Genomic DNA, 14327 nt, shown 5'->3' on the forward strand with positions numbered 1-14327 from the left:
CAAAGTTGTCGGAAAATCCGATCGTTCTGAACGCGGTGACGTAAAACACGTACGTCGGGACTATAAACGGGGCAGTGGCCAATAGCTTTCATCTCTTTATTTATTCTGAGCATGCGTGGCACTTTGTCCGTCAGATTTGTGTACACACGATCGGAATTTCCGACAACGGATTTTGTTATCGGAAAATTTTATATCCTGCTCTCAAACTTTGTGTGTCGGAAAATCCGATGGAAAATGTCCGATGGAGCCCACACACGGTCGGAATTTCCGACAACACGCTCCGATCGGACATTTTCCATCGGAAAATCCGACCGTGTGTACGGGGCATAAGTGTGTCAAGACTGCAGCACATCTTCCTCCTATCTCATCCTTATAATATGTGGGCTTCTTTAGTTCATTAGAGGTGAACTAGACAGGGTTGACAACATTGTTTGAGATAACACTGCAGAGTGTATAGAACAGCTCTGGATTTCTGGCAGAATCAACAGGTATAACAAAACACTTTGTGGTCTATTTATAAATGTTTTCACACAAGAGTCACACATCTTTTCACTCAGAATTCACACATTTTTCAAATTGAATCCAATTAGAAAACCTTCTGACTTGGGTGAAAGTTGTGTAAATAATGTGTAAACACATTTATAAATAAACCCCTCTGAATATTTAACAGGCCAAAAGGGTGTGTAGTGGGGTTGCCACCAGTCTGGGATTCACCCAGACAGTCCGGGTTTTAAATCACGTGTCCAGTTTTCAGTCCGCTTGAAAACCGGACACATTATTCAGACCGGACTGTGGCTTCCTAAGATAGCTGGAGAGTGGATTGGGTGTTCTCCGTCCTCCAGCTTGCAGGGGGCGACAGAGAAGGCCGGCACAGCTCAGTCTCAGCGTGGCACTGCAGGGGAGTGAAGACAGTCTGTCTGGAGACTGGAGAGAAGAAAGAAGGGACTGCCTTGTTTGCAGTTTATGATTTGTGAGTAGAGGGGGAAGGCAAGGGGGTGACCACTCTGATGCGTGGAGGGACACCTGATGTAACAGGGGACTGTGATTTGTAGAGGGACACTTATAGGGGCACCTGATGTAAGAGGGACTTTGATGGGGCACCTGATGTAAGGGGGGGACTCTGATGGGGGCACCTAATGTAAGGGGGGACTCTGATGGGGGCACCTAATGTAAGGGGGGACTCTAATTGGGCACCTGATGTAAGGGGGACTCTAATGGGGCACCTGATGTAAGGGGGGGACTCTGATGGGGGCACCTAATGTAAGGGGGGACTCTGATGGGGGCACCTAATGTAAGGGGGGACTCTGATGGGGGCACCTAATGTAAGGGGGGACTCTGATGGGGGCACCTAATGTAAGGGGGGACTCTGATGGGGGCACCTAATGTAAGGGGGGACTCTGATGGGGGCACCTAATGTAAGGGGGGGGAATCTGATGGGGGCACCTGATGTAAGGGGGGGACTCTGATGGGGGCACCTGATGTAAGGGGGACTCTGAAAGGGTCCACCTGATGTAAAGGGGACTCTGACTCTTTACTTGAAACATGGATGTGATTAGCCTACGTTTATGTTATATTAGAGAGCAATTCGGACCTCCTTGAATTTGTATTAATTACTGCTGCCCTTGGTGGAGATTTTTGCATTGCAGGAATGTGAGCAGAATTGTGTGCATGCACAAAAACACACACAGCCCTTTTGCAGGTGTACAGTGGTGTCATTAAGTCTTAGACCCCTTTCACACTGGGGCGTTTTTCAGGCGTTTTTCAGGCACTTTAGCGTTAAAAAAAGCGCCTGTAAAGCGCCTGAAAGAAGCCTCATCTGCAATCCCAATGTGAAAGCCCGAGTGCTTTCACACTGGGGCGCTGCGCTGACAGGGCGTCAAAAAAAGTCCTGCAAGCAGCTACTTTGCTGCGCTTTCGTGTTTTTGCCACCGGGCTGGGTGCGCCAATGGCCCAGGCCCTTTCACACTGCCAGTGCCTGAAAAACGCCCCAGTGTGAAAGGGGTCATTAGCGGCGGTTTACCAGCGTTTTTCGGGCACTGGCAGTGTGAAAGGGCTCGGGCTTTCACATTGGGATTGCAGATGAGGATTCTTGCAGGCGCTTTACAGGAGTTTTTTTTAACGCTAAAGCGCCTGAAAAACACCTGAAAAACGCCCCATTGTGAAAGGGGTCTTAATGGCACAACCACACACCACACACCTTGCTTATGCGCTCATTCACCTGCAGCAAAATGTATGGTAAAAAAAAACTTGCGTTTTGGTGCAGCACAATTTTTAAAAAGGTTCTACAGGTTTTCTATTTATTTGTATTACAATTTGTTTTTCATTTGTTTTGTATACTACAAAATAAATTGCAATGCCACTAAAGTGTGTAGAGGTCCTCTAACCATCCATTTACCCAAAAGATGCCCATCCTCTTTAGGAAAAAAAAACATTACCTCAGGATAAATTCCAGCAGGAACACCGGACCCGCTGACCAAGGAGACCACTCCATTGCAGTCCACTGTACTGTGCATTTTACCATTCATAGGAAGTAAAGGCAGAATCCTAGATGATCGACTCGTCAAGCTGGCGTTGCTGTTACGCCGGTCTCCTTGTCTACCCGGCAGAGATACAGAATCCTTTTCATTATCTTCAAAAGTGCTATGTTCATCGTCAGCAAAATCATTCTCTGACCCCACATCCCTAGCGGGATCTCTGAAACTGAAAATGCTGACTCTGCTATTACGTCTAGGGGTTAACAGGGGGCCACGGACACTCAACTGTGACTGCAAAACCAAAAACAACGGAATTCGATTTAGAAGTGACAGGAAAGAAATGCATGACTAATATAATCTCAAATACAATGCTACACAGTACCTTACAACAAAGCAACACCTAAACAGGGGACCATTTATAAGCAGTGAATGTGACTTTCACCAAACACCCCTTTAAGTTTCTATAGGGACAAAACTTGATCTTCTTGTTTTGAATATCACAATGAAGGGTTAGAACTCCTGTCAGGTTTTATTTATAACTGTCTGCATCCCTGCTGAGGAGATTCATCATCTATATTGTTTCTGGTGATCACTGTTAAAATCCAAAATACTTTATTTGTCACTAGAAGAGTAATGAGGGGTACATTTTCCAAAGGGGATCTGTTCTGGTGGCAACAGTCTCATATGGGATTCAGGCTGGGTTCACACTATCTTCACATGCGGCTCACAGCAGGGGTCCGGTGCATCCCCTTTCACCGTTTCAGGTCCATTTTCAGCCCAAATTTTTGGCTGAATTTGGACCTGAAACGGACCAAAAGATGCACAGGGCTCCTTTGCAAATTCACACCGGAGCCGCAGCTGAGATATGTGCTCCATAGGGAACCTATGGAGCACATATAAGGCCTGATTCACACCAATGCATTTTTGTGCATTTTGCATTTTGCACTACAGAACGTGTTCTATAGGAAACCATGTTAAATGGACAGTGCAAATCTGCAAAATGCAAAAAGCACTAAAAATGTATAGGTGTGAATCAGGTCTAACTCATGTTCAAAGTGAAGGGAAATCTCCCCAACCTGTTATTTTTTACTTTCAGTCTCCCATTGAAGAGATTTCTTTTAATTCCCTGTCTTGTAGTGAAAGGAAGGGAGAGGAAACCTCTACAAAGTGAGATTTTCCTTCCCTTCCAGACCAATGAAGGTGGTTACCAAGACAAGGATGGTGATTCTCTCCAATTCTCTACACAGACAGCAGGAAAAACCTGAAAGGGTTCTAATTCCGAGGTCAGTGCCCTTTTTCACATTAATGTAAAACTGAAGGCAAAACTTGTTTTTGAACAGAGTGGAGAGGGATTAGAACTCCTGTCAGTTTTTATTGCTGTCGGTACCCCCGTTAAGGAGATTACCCTCTCTATTTGTACTGTTTACCATTATCATTGAAAGTGAAAGTAAAAGAAAATCACAAATTTTGGGTTTTCCCCAGAAACGTAATGGGGGGGGATATCTTCCAATGGGGACACTAGTTCTGGTGAACTGGGGGTCCCCAAGGAATTCCCTTAATTTGCAGGGACTTCCTCTCACTTCCTGTTTGGCCTTGGGACAGGAAGTGAAGGGAAATCTCCGCCATGGGACACAGATAGGTAAAAATAACAGGTTGGGGAGAGTTCCCTTCACTTTGAACATGAGTTAAATCCTCTATGAGACAGTTGCAACCAGAACAGGTCACCTTTGGAATATTTACTCCTATTCCTCTTCTAGTGACAACTAAAGCATTTATAACCCCTCACAGGAGTTATAACTCTCCCTTACTCTATCCAAAATGAAATAAACAGTTTTGCCTTTAGTTCGACTTTAAGTATCAATTTCATTACATTATAAAACTGGTGTGCCAGTGCCATAGACCTTAGATCTGCTCCAGTTCCTGCATCATGAGAAACGTTTTTTTTTTCCCGTGTCCACCGGGTCGGCGTGTGTGACTGAAGACATGAATGCATTGAAAATACAGCCACCTCACCTTATAGGGTTGCCATCTCATCCCTTTAAACCCGAACACATATTAATTACGCAGGTTCTGTGGCTGATTAAGGTGATAATTAAACTCACTTGGTGCCTTATCTGCATTAAATTAGCCTCAGAACCTGTGTAATTCATATGTGTTTGGGTTTAACGGGATGAGGTGGCAAGCCTATCGCCTTACCTACTCTATTGTCCCATCAGCCTATTCTACAGTCACACACGCCGATCCGGTAGCCATGGGACACGCATTGAGGCACACATACCACTTGGGCAGCATGTGTTGGTGTTTCTCAGACACCCAGTAAATGTGAGTAGTATTTTACTTCAATTGTTTGATAGAGAATTGTTTCTGGACATTTTCATTGCATGCACCATGACCCAAAATCGCATCCACTTATTGTGAGGAACCAAGAAGGAGAGAAAAGGAGTGGAGTACATTCCAAAGGAATTGATCTAAACTGCATTTTGGCTGCTTTATCAGCCGCATCGTTTTTTTTTTAAGAGTTCACTGCATCTGGGGTGTGGAGCGGACACCCACCACTGATTAATCAAGGCAGAACTAGCCTATTTATGCATGAATATATGTATATAGATCTGAGTATCCACCATACAATTGTATAAGGCTAGATTCTTATAGCCCATAGCTCGAGGTTTCTCACACCCCTATATTAGAACACACGCACTTTATATCGAGCGCCCTTTTTTACTGATATTTTTTGAGCAACAAACGGTGCATCACACCTTAATGGGGCAGCTGATATTTTCAATTGATGGTATTTACAAGGATTAATATCCTTTTAGATAGGAGGTAAAGAGCAGTGCCATCCACCGATTGAACTATTGCTGTAAAATAATATCTTACCTCTCTCGGGGATGACGCCTTCCTATAATACTCCAACTGATGGGCTTCCCTGTTAAAGTGATAGCCTTTCCTCTTTGCACTGTCTTCAGATGCAGATATACAATATTTCTCCTCATCCCTTTTCTCCTCTTCCTTAGCACACTGTTCTACATTTTCTCTTTGGGTCTTCCAGTTCTTCCTGTCTTTGGCACTCTTAGAACTTAGCTTTGATAATATAGAAGAGGTCTCTGAAGGGTCATCCATTTCACCTTCTTCACTTAGGACCTGGGACTCTCCCATTGTCTCAGCTCCTGCCGCTACAGCCTGCAGTGGTGTACAAAGTGTATTGATATGTTATAGTATTAGTATTAGTGGTAGCATTGAAGTAATTGTACAAGATATTTGAATCCCAAAATATTTAACAGTAGTTAAAGGGGTTGTAAAGGTAAAAATTTTTTCACCTTAATGCATTCTATGCATTAAGGTGAAAAAACTTCTGACAGAACCGCCGCCCCCAGGCCCCCCGTTTTACTTACCTGACGCCTCGAAAGTCAGCTTCGCGTTCCCGACATCTGTTCCTCCGCTCACCCTGGCCGCTGATTGGCTGCAGTGGATGGATTGAAAGCAGCGCAGCCATTGGCTCGCGCTGCTGTCAATCACATCCGATGACGCGACGCGCCGGGGGGCGGGGCCGAGTGATACAGCGAGCGGCTATAGCCGCCGGCTGTATCACGGGAGCGCGCCCGCAAGCACTCACCACCGTGCGAGGGAGCTCGCATTAAGGTGGTAAATGCTTGCGGGGAGGAGCTGAAACAGCCGCCGAGGGACCCCAGAAGACGAGGTTCGGGGCCACTCTGTGCAGAACGAGCTGCACAGTGAAGGTAAGTATAACATGTTTGTTATTTTAAAAAAAAAAAAAAAACACCTTTACAACCGCTTTAAGTTCTTAGATGGTAGGAAATGAAAGAGATCCTGTCAGCTTAAAAAACTGCAAATAAAATAAAAGAAAGGATATTTTACATGCCCAATTGCAGTGTTTCTATTTCCATAACTAGTTTTTTATTAATTTGCCTTTGAAATTTGCTAGAAAATTGCTAGTCAATTCCCTAGCACAACCCCCTCTTTCATTGTATGCCATAATCCCCTCCTCTTTGGAGAGTGTCTAATTACTGTAAACGATAAGGAACAGAGGGTGCACCAGCCTAGCGCATTACCTTTGCTACCATTTCTTGTAAAAAAGATTATGCATATATACTCACAATACTCACAAACAATGGTATCATTTGGGCATAACAAAGTCCAGAAAGTGCTCCGACTACCCTGGTTTGCTAGGCAAGTACCAAAGCTCAGAGGAAGAGTGGACACCCCTCAAAACACGTCAGTTTTTTTGGAAATTCATCACAATTTTAGAACTTGCCTATCAGACCAGAGTAGTCGGAGCACTTTCTGGACTTAGTTATGCCCAATTGATATCATTGTTTGTGAGTATATACAGGTGCATCTCATAAAATTAGAATATCACCAAAAAGTTAATTTATTTCAGTAATTCAATTCAAAAAGTGAAACTCATATATTTTATATAGATGGGTTACATACAGAGTGATGTATTTCAAGCATTTATTTCTTTTCATTTTGATGATTATGGCTTACAGCTAGTGAAAATCCAAAATTCGGTATCTCAGAAAATTAGAATCTTACATAAAACCAATAAAAAGTATTTTTAAGATAAAAAATGTTGGCTTACTAAAAATGATGTCCATGTACAGTAAAGTATGCACTCAATACTTGGTCAGAGCTCCTTTTGCATGAATTACTGTGGCGTGGCATGAAGGTGATCCGCCTGAGGCACTGCTGAGGTGTTCTTAAAGCCCGGGTTGCTTTGATAGTGGCCTCCAGCTCGTCTGCATTGTTGGGTCTGGTGTCTCTCATCTTCCTCTTGAGAATACCCAACAGATTCTCAATGGGGTTTAGGTCAGGCAAGTTTGCTGCCCAATCAAGCAAAGTGATACCATGATCATTAAACCAGATATTGGTACTTTTGGCAGTGTGGAAAGGTGCCAAGTCCTGCTGAAAAATGAAATCAGCATCTCCATAAAGCTGGTGAGCAGAGGGAAGTATGAAGTGCTCTAGAATTTCCAGGTAGGGGGCTGTGCTGACTTTGGACTTGATAAAACACAATGGACCTACACCAGCAAATTACATGGCTCCCCAAATCATCATGGACTGTGGAGAATTTTGCATTTCATTTGGAAATCAAGGTCCTGGTGTCTGGAAGAGTGGAGAGGCAAAGAATTCAAGTTGCATGAGGTCCAGTGTGAAGTTTCCACAGTCAGTGATGATTTGGGGTCTCTCAGACTGTCTTTGGCCGCATTTCTCAAGCGCAGGGGATTGGTTTTCTTTTAATGTCTAATTACTCTCTGTGTCCTCCACCCCTTCCTTCACCTCCTTATATAGCCTTTTATGTAGATGCTCAGCTGAGGGAGGAATGTAGGGAAAAATTACAGAGCGTCAACTGATTGACAGCTCTGAGTCTGCTTGGGCTGCTAATGTCACATCCAAAATATAGAAACAGCAAGTGCCAAACCAAAAGGTAAGAGTCCAAGATACCTTTATGTATTCATAATTTGATAAAACCAAAACAGCCAACATGTTTCGGGAGCAACAAAACTCCCTCTTTCTCAGGTCTTCGAATGTAATAAGTACACCAATGAATCAAGAAGACACGATAATCCAATGGATCTATATATGGTTTGGTATACATTCTCTTTTAGGGCTGGGTTTGTAATTATGTGCTCGGTGGCAGAGGAAAAGATCCATTTGGTTATAGTTTCTTCATTCAAATTCTTATTCCATTTTAAGCCCTGATGGAGGGGGAGTTTATGTTGCATGTTTTGCTTGATTGAATTATTAATAATTAAAGGCATCTTGGACTCTATCACTTTTTGGTTTGGCGCTCATTACTTCTATAGTTTGAGTTCAGGTACCAATCACCTATTTGTTTGAGAACTGCATTACTAGAGTCAGTAATATTTTTGGCTTTTCTTTTATTTAAATTGTTTGAACACGTAATGAAATCCCAGTGCCTCTTAAATTTATATCTCTGAAGTCACATCCAAGATGGCAGCACCCAGCAGCCGTCCCAGGGCTTTTGAATGTCTACATATTTTTTACTGGTAAATAACATACATAAATAATGTGGCCATATAATCCTATGGAAAGTTTTTTTTTAACGGTTTTAGAACATAACTAAAAAATATGCTTACAGTTACAAACTATGCTATTAATTTATGCTTTTATCCTATAAATATGTAATCTGCTAGTGTAGATAAATATAGTTTGGCTCCCCTGCAGGCATGGGAGCATGGGTAATTTTGTTTAGGGAGGCTGTGCAGTGCTTCAAAGGCTGTGGCTCTGTTACCTCCCCCTGGCTTCTGGAACTCTCTGGACAGTTCTGGAACTTATAGGGTGAAGTAACAGAGGCTGCAGCCTGAATATTTATGGAGTTTCCAACAATCCCTGGGGAGGCAAGGTCCAAAAGGTCTCCTCCCTTCTCCTCCTAGGCGTCCAATAGGAGGACCTGTCCTTTCGGCCAATCAGGAAGCAGGTCCTGAGGAGGATCAGTGTGACAATAGTGAATATTCTATTGTCACACAACTGGGTGGGCTCACCCTTTTTTGAAGCCTATTAGAGCCTCTGGCTCTAATCACCTGCTTCAAAAAAGGCACCCCCCCCTCATTGGAATCCATGCGTCCGGAACACTGCATATAGATTAGGGGGCTGGACACATGGATGGGGGAGGGGCGGCGCCCGTGCCCCCCGCCCGCCACTGCTTGTAGGGTATATCTACCTGGAGCTCAGCAGTTACCAAAACATGAAAAATTATTTTCTATGGAAAATGTTCTATCTGCAAAAACCTTGTGTGCAGAACCTTGTTCAGTTTTAAATACTTTTGGCACGGTATTTATACAGGTGTATTTTAATAATCCTTGATATAAAACAACAGATAAGTTCTGTATGCAGTGGCATTTTCTGTTCTGCTCTATAATTAATTATTCATTTGTAATGTACTTTGTGTTTCATAGTCGTATTTTGCTCTACCTGTAATGATTTTGTTGCCTGAGGATACAGTTACATGCCACTATTTCATGCTAATAGATTTATCCTTAGAGTATGTTTTTTCCAGCTGTGTGTATTTATCTTGTGATTTAATAAATCTTACCCTTTTAATATTTTGTGTTGATAAATTATACATGACATTGTTCTGAAAGACTGCCTATAAATTTCTAGAGGATCATCCTAACTAAAAATGGTTTTCTATTTGAAGCTTCAGTGCATCCGGGAATTATTCACAGCGCTTCACTTTTTCCACATTTTGTTACAGCCTTATTCCAAAATGGATTAAATTCATTATTTTCCTCAAAATTCTACAAACAACACCCCAAAATGACAACCTGAAAGAAGTTTATTGGAAATCTTTGCAAAATCACAGCCTTTGCTGTGTGTTTTCACTGATCATCCTGATGATCATCCTGATGATATTCTGAGCATGCGTGGCACTTTGTCCGTCGGATTTGTGTACACACGATCGGAATTTCCGACAACGGATTTTGTTGTCGGAAAATTTTATATCCTGCTCTCAAACTTTGTGTGTCGGAAAATCCGATGGAAAATGTGTGATGGAGCCTACACACGGTTGGAATTTCCGACAACAAGGTCCTATCACACATTTTCCGTTGGAAAATCGACCGTGTGTACGGGGCATAAGACTAGTCAGGATCGAGGGAAAGCTAAAAAAAGGTTTTGCCTATAGTGTTGCTTTAATAAATAAGATAAATGAAAATTCTTGTGAAATCTTCCAACTGCCCCTGCCCCTGAAATGTTTCTCCAACTTGATTGGAGTCCACCTGAGGTAAATTCAGTGGATTGGACATGATTTGGAAAGGCACACACCTGTCTATATAAGGTCAGCGCATGTTAGAGCACAAAGAAGGCCATGAAGTTCAAGGAATTGTCTGTAGACCTCCGCGACAGGATTGTATCGAGGCACAGATCTGGGGAAGGGTACAGAAACATTTCTCCCAATGAGCACAGTGGCCTCCATCATCCGTAAATGGAAGAAGGTTGGAACCACCAGGACTCTTCCTGGAGCGGTCCGCCTGGCCAAACTGAGCGATCAGGAGAGAAGGACCTTAGTCAGGGAGGTGACCATAAACCCTATGGTCACTCTGACAGAGATCCAGCGTTTCTCTGTGGAGAGAGGAGAACCTTCAAGAAGAACAACCATCTCTGCAGCACTTCACCAATCAGGCCTGTAGGTAGAGTGGCCAGACGGAAGCCACTCCTCAGTAAAAGGCACATGACAGCCTGCCTGGAGTTTGCCAAAAGGTACCTGAAGGACTCTCAGACCATCAGAAACAATATTCTCTGGTTTGATGAAACAAAGATTGAACTCTTTGGCCTAAATGGCAAGCTTCGTGTCTGGAGGAAACCAGGCACCACTCATCATCTGGCCAATACCATCTCTACAGTGAAGCATGGTGATGACAGCATCATGCTTTGGGGATGTTTTTCAGCGGCAGGAACTAAGACTAATGCCCCGTACACACGGTCGGACTTTGTTTGGACATTCCGACAACAAAATCCTAGGATTTTTTCCGACGGATGTTGGCTCAAACTTGTCTTGCATACACAAGGTCACACAAAGTTGTCAGAAAATCTGATCGTTCTAAACGCGGTGACGTAAAACACGTACGTCGGGACTATAAACGGGGCAGTGGCCAATAGCTTTCATCTCTTTATTTATTCTGAGCATGCGTGGCACTTTGTCCGTCGGATTTGTGTACACACGTTCGGAATTTCCGACAACGGATTTTGTTGTCGGAAAATTTTATATCCTGCTCTCAAACTTTGTGTGTCGGAAAATCCGATGGAAAATGTGTGATGGAGCCTACACACGGTTGGAATTTCCGACAACAAGGTCCTATCACACATTTTCCGTTGGAAAATCGACCGTGTGTACGGGGCAAAAGACTAGTCAGGATCGAGGGAAAGCTAAAAAAAGGTTTTGCCTATAGTGTTGCTTTAATAAATAAGATAAATGAAAATTCTTGTGAAATCTTCCAACTGCCCCTGCACCCCCTTAGGCCAGCCACATGTATTTAGATACAGACAGTCAGGCAAGGGAAATGAAAAGAAAGTTAAACGTTGTTCTTTGGTGATGCCCCCATTTGGTGCTGCAGGAAAAGAGTAAGAAAGACAATCCTGATTGAAACAGACCAAAATCGAAGGTATATGAAAATTAGACAATGAGATATACAGACAAGAAGAGACAAGGAGAGAAAGACTGATGTTACCTGAGCTTCTTCTTGTTGCTTTTTCAGCTGTTCCATCATCTTCTGAAACTCTGCAGCTTTCTGCTCTGCTTCTTCCAATGTTGCCTGATTCTGTTCTTCATAAGCCATAGCTACCACAGCCAGGATTAGATTGACCAGATAAAAGGAGCCCAAGAAGATCACCAGCACAAAGAAGATCATGTAGGTCTTACCATCAGCTCGAAGGGTCTAAGGGAAAAGCAAGATGAAGAAATGGGAGAGGGAGAAGAGGAGGAGAGGGAGAGGAGACTGCTCTTGTTAATTGAAAAATCTCTGAGCATTGATCACGTGTATGATCTATATGTAGATTATAATAACAAGCACTTCAGAAACTACATTATATGCAAACTTATTTTCTGTGTCTGACAGTGCGCCTATAACATCTACCCAGTATGCCAACATAATCTAATGCAGATTCCATCTTGTTTAAGGATATATTCTGTATGGTCACAGAATGGATAATTTAATGTTCTTTTTAACCTAAACATGAAGGGGTCACTGAAATGCATTGGCTCCTTATGTGCTTTAATATTCAGTGAGTAAATATTCAGAAATAATTGTGACTCCTGCTTCTGTAAACCTGCTGATTTCCCTTATCAATCGGTTGGAGTGCTCTCTACCCTCCCACAATTCTTAGCTCTATCCAAAAAAAAAACAAAAATAAAAAACGGCTTTAGCTCTTCCCTTTAAACATGGATGTAAACAATTGCCATTTATGAAGTCACTTTGAAAAACAGCCTGCTAGAATTTCTGGCTGTGGCCATCTTGAGTAAGGGCAGATGATTTATGTAGTATTTACTTCCTGGAATCCATCTGCCCTTAGCTCAGGCATGCAGGCAGGAGAGTGTGCTTGGCTGAAAAAAAAAAAAAAACTTCCCTCCTGAAGGCTCTTGGGATGTATGGCATAATTTGCCTAAGCCTGGAAATCAGGATGCAACTGAAAAAAATTAAAACAATTAAATATGGCATGCTTTCCTATCTATTTACTAATGCTAGCAGCATAAGGATTAAAAATAGTCTGATTGCGAGAGTGAAGTCCTGCTTTAATATTGGGGGAAAATGCAAGTGTTATTTACTTGCTGGCTATAGTCAGAGGGATACAACATTTACTTACTTTCATATACAGGTTTTCCCAGCAGTCCTGAGTCATCAGTCTAAACAGCGATAAAAATGCCCAACCAAAAGTGTCAAAGCTTGTGTATCCATAATCAGGATTTCTTCCCACCTTCACACAAGTGTACCCTTCTGGGCACTGACTGAGTAAAAGGAAAGCATAGATGAATTACTAATGCAATAATTGTTCTTTGAAAAAATAATTTTTCTTTTCCAAAGCTGTCCTCTCCTTTTGAAAAGGCTAGTTGCCTGGCTGTCATGCTGACCCTTTGGCTTTAATGGCTCCTGACATACCACAAGGCAATGTGTTTGTCTCTCTGCTGTCTTCTAGGTTGACCACATTGCATTGTGGAACTGTGAAGTTGAAGCCAGGATCACAGGCAGAGTGTACAAGGTGCACAGAAAACTGCTAAGATTTAATGAAATACTGCACTCTACTAAAAAAAAAGAAAAAAAAAGATGTAATTTTATATAAATGCTACACAAGCCATTTTGTACTTACATTATTAAAAATTATCTTTCCATTTCACTCTGCAGTCAGCTATAATTTTCTTAAATAGCTAAATGTCAAATGTGGCTTCCTTGTAATATGGTAAATTGAAGGCATTCTGTCCACCCTTTCTGTGCAGAAAATGTATTTCTTGCCTGTCTAAGATTTATCACAACTAAAGAGATGCACATAATTCTCTATTTCCTATTACAGCACTGGGATTTCTCAGGTAATGATAATTAGACAGACCCTCCCATTGCAGAAGCCAGTTTAAGAACAGTTATGATAAAGTAAAAATCAATATATTTAGAACACAGTAAGGTAAGATTCTGAAATTACATTTGATTTTAAACCTATGTTTATTAAATAAACACAAAAAAATAAAAATTAGCACAAGGGACAGCACTTACATTCAGGGTTGCCATCTATAAAAAAAAAAAAAAAAAAAAAAAAAAAGGCCTTCGACTGACTTTGCAACTGCACATGTGGTGTTCTGAAGCCAGGTCAAGATCAGGCAAGCTTGGCTGGGCTCAGGCATGGGGGCCGGCATGTGGTGATATCTTTGCGCCGTTTGGTGCCTTTTATAAATTAACACAGCAACAGCCTGAACTGGACGAAGAGGCGGGAGAGCTGCCACCCAGGGGCTGGCAGTCTCAGGGCAGGGGACTGTCTGACGGCTTATAGCACAGTCTGGAACTGAAGGAAGGAACTACATACTGCAGAGGAAAGGGCATGGCAGGCAGTGGTGACTGGCGAGATTTTAACCATCTCCTGTATCATCTTCTGTATCATGTCCACAGCCTCTAACCATCTCCTGTATCATCTTCTGTATCATGTCAACAGCCTTTAACCATCTCCTGTATCATCTTCCATATCATGTCCACAGCCTCTAACCACCTCCTGTATCCTGCCTGCAGCTGTTAACCATTTACTGTATTCTGACCGCACCCTTTAAACATCTCCTGTATCCTGCCCGTAGCCTCTAATTACCTCCTGTATCTTGCCCGCACCCTCTAACCATCT

General features: G+C 42.5%; 1 protein-coding gene across 4 annotated transcripts in view; it reads right to left on the reverse strand.

The window, feature by feature from the left end:
- LOC141147039 (sodium channel protein type 2 subunit alpha-like) overlaps positions 1-14327 on the reverse strand; it is a 265941-nt gene that overhangs the window by 119880 nt on the left and 131734 nt on the right. For all 4 annotated transcript variants that reach the window (XM_073634017.1, XM_073634014.1, XM_073634015.1 and 1 more), the window contains 4 exons: positions 12816-12957; positions 11684-11890; positions 5352-5654; positions 2436-2765 (listed from right to left, as the gene is read on the reverse strand). In XM_073634017.1, the coding sequence (XP_073490118.1) occupies positions 2436-2765; positions 5352-5654; positions 11684-11890; positions 12816-12957 (982 nt within the window). The remainder of the gene's footprint in view (positions 1-2435; positions 2766-5351; positions 5655-11683; positions 11891-12815; positions 12958-14327) is intronic.

The sequence above is a fragment of the Aquarana catesbeiana genome, linkage group LG06 (assembly GCF_042186555.1).
Source record: "Aquarana catesbeiana isolate 2022-GZ linkage group LG06, ASM4218655v1, whole genome shotgun sequence".
In the NCBI taxonomy this organism is placed as follows: Eukaryota; Metazoa; Chordata; class Amphibia; order Anura; family Ranidae; genus Aquarana; species Aquarana catesbeiana.